Source organism: Ceratina calcarata, unplaced genomic scaffold, assembly GCF_001652005.2.
Source record: "Ceratina calcarata isolate Rehan_Ccalc_2016 unplaced genomic scaffold, ASM165200v1 scaffold315.2, whole genome shotgun sequence".
NCBI lineage: Eukaryota > Metazoa > Arthropoda > Insecta > Hymenoptera > Apidae > Ceratina > Ceratina calcarata.
Genome location: NW_017154105.1, coordinates 82,033 through 84,396, shown reverse-complemented (window position 1 = coordinate 84,396; position 2,364 = coordinate 82,033). Strand labels below are relative to the sequence as shown.

Genomic DNA, 2,364 nt, shown 5'->3' with positions numbered 1-2,364 from the left:
GTATAACAAGAATGTTTAATACGAAGAGTAATTTCACACTGCAATAAAGTTTACAAAAAGTTTGAGCTGAAGTTTTGTGTGCTTTGCTATGAGAGATTGCTGGTTTCCTAGGAAACATGTTGACCTGTCATCAGGTGATTTAAAAATTAAATGCTCGCACGTACAGAATGTGAAATATATTTAATTATATAAATTTAATTGAAGTTAATTATAAATATTGAAGTGTCGTTGTTTAAAAATTATATTCCATGTTAGGGGCGAGCGATTTGAAGATGTTTCGCGTGGTTATACGTGTAGGCGAGGAAAAATCAATAATGGACCATGCCATGATAATGTAAGCATGCTTTCTGCACGTAGTAGATGAGTCTAGCTAGTCCAGCTAGCTTCAAACACCAGCAAATAAAAACGTTACGATTATTTTAATTTATTTCAAGTAATAAATGTGTGGATTGTGTTATATTTTAGATGGAGTCATTAATTCTTGTGTACCTGTTCGGAGTACCTGTGTATGTATAACAGAATGACAGTGAGTACACTAATTCCTGCTGTTAAATAATATTTAACAAATCTCATTGTATCAATTATTATTATTTCCATTTTAGTTCAGTAGAAAAATTATAAAATGATTTTAACTTGACAATTTATTGATTTCTGTGTTTCAGATGAGTTGAGGAAATTGCTTTATTATTTAATAGACAGTTTATTTTGTGATGGAAGATAGTGGGATTGATAGTGACCCAAAGACCACTAATCATGTAGAGGATGAAAGGCTGTTCTTGGTAAATATTTTTAATTATTGTAGAAACGTAAATGAATCGAGTGGTTTAAAAATGTTATTTATTTTTAGGGGAGTGATAGCAGTAGCAGCAGTAATCAGACACAGATATCCCAACACAATTCGACTACCAAACAATTACAGAGGAAGCTTGGTATGGCAACATTTGGCTCAATTATTCTTAAATTGTATACCAAAGTATTGAATCTCATTTTTATTTTGGACAGAGGCGAGGATTGAACAAGCCAAACGTATTCAACGTAATTCAGATTATGTAAAGTTGCCAAAGTATGATAAGGGCAGTGGAGGTAGTAGTGCTGCTGCTGGTCTGATTCCAATCCAAAGGCTTCCCATACCTAATAAGAATAAGGAACATCTGCCTCTTGTTGAATACTGGCACAGTGATAGTGAAAGGTAATTCGAATCTATTCTGTAATACACTTCTGTGATACTCTATATTGAAGACTGTCATAAAGGTATGAAAAACAGTTTTATTGCATATTTATAATTTATTATTCTAGTGAAGGTGAAATGACTCTATTCCCTACAACGAAATCTAAGGATTCTTCAAAGCACAAACAAGACTTAACAGATACGTTCAGTGTGGAGGAAATGAGTGAGGAGAGTGAAGATTCGTTGAACCTAGGACCTGCTCAGGCATCACCAGAACTGAAATTCATGAAATCGTATGGATGTACTGGTGACTGCTTCCGTTGTCAGTGCCACATATTGTAATTAATTATATATATATATACACATGTATATGCCTCGAGTATGTTGAATATTAATTATTTTATACTAATTCTGTTCATTTAATTCAGAGTTTTATGCAGTCATGTAACTGAAGATCTTTTATATATTAAAAAAAAGCCAAATATATTAAATATCTGCAGCATATTTTATATAAATTTTATTTCCTCTTTCCAGAATTTCCAGAATTAATAAATGACTGCGAATTTTGTTGATAGACTTTTTATTTAAAATGAGGAAGACTCTGTAAAATTCTTTTTTTATTGAAATATACTAAAACCAATAAGCGTTGATAAACGACTATTGTCTTTGTAAGACAGTTAATTACAGGTTGAATTTAACGTCTGATTGTTACAGGCAGAGTGGTTTCAATTGTCTGTTGAAACATCGGCCTTATTTTACTTCTTATCCCGCGCGTTTAATGCGCCTTTATTCTTCAGTTTACGCGGTGGCGCTGGCTGGATTTCAGCGGGAATACAATGAGCAGAGATGCGTGGAAAGAAAACGGTATGTATTAACATAAGAAAGGGGGACTCCTAAATTTCAATAAATGTTGCGTGAATACAGAATCGGCTCGTGTAGCTCACCACTCGCTTCTACGCACCTACATAACTTTCAGTTACCAAACAAGTATTCAATTTTTATGTTATAAATAACCTAAAGATTGTGCCAGTAGAGGNACTTAAATATTCTATTTGCGTTCTTCATAATTATTGTTAATCAGCTGACAGAAGTGATATAAGGAAACGCAAATACGTGCGAAGGCAACACTAGGATAGACAGAAACCTCTATTGTCCTCCCTCCTAATATCAAGTTTTACCCCTTTGATTCGAGATTC

General features: G+C 33.5%; 2 protein-coding genes across 4 annotated transcripts in view; one reads left to right on the top strand and one right to left on the bottom strand.

Moving 5' to 3' along the window:
- Positions 1–118, bottom strand: part of LOC108624559 (dynein intermediate chain 2, ciliary) — a 2,735-nt gene extending 2,617 nt beyond the window's left edge. The window contains exon 1 of the mRNA XM_026813202.1: positions 40–118. Coding sequence (XP_026669003.1) covers positions 40–118 — 79 coding nt within the window. The remainder of the gene's footprint in view (positions 1–39) is intronic.
- LOC108624560 (uncharacterized) lies at positions 12–1,577 on the top strand. Of its 3 annotated transcripts, XM_018023956.2 has the most exons (7): positions 12–134; positions 256–334; positions 466–526; positions 663–779; positions 848–929; positions 1,003–1,189; positions 1,297–1,577. In XM_018023956.2, exons 4-7 carry the CDS (start codon positions 711–713, stop codon positions 1,508–1,510), a joined length of 552 nt encoding a protein of 183 aa, XP_017879445.1. In that variant the 5' UTR covers positions 12–134; positions 256–334; positions 466–526; positions 663–710; the 3' UTR covers positions 1,511–1,577. The 3 variants fall into 3 exon arrangements, with proteins under 3 accessions (XP_017879445.1, XP_017879444.1, XP_017879443.1); XM_018023955.2 differs by having other exon boundaries at positions 12–334; XM_018023954.2 differs by lacking the exons at positions 12–134; positions 256–334 and having other exon boundaries at positions 341–526.
- Positions 1,578–2,364: the final 787 nt, after the last annotated feature.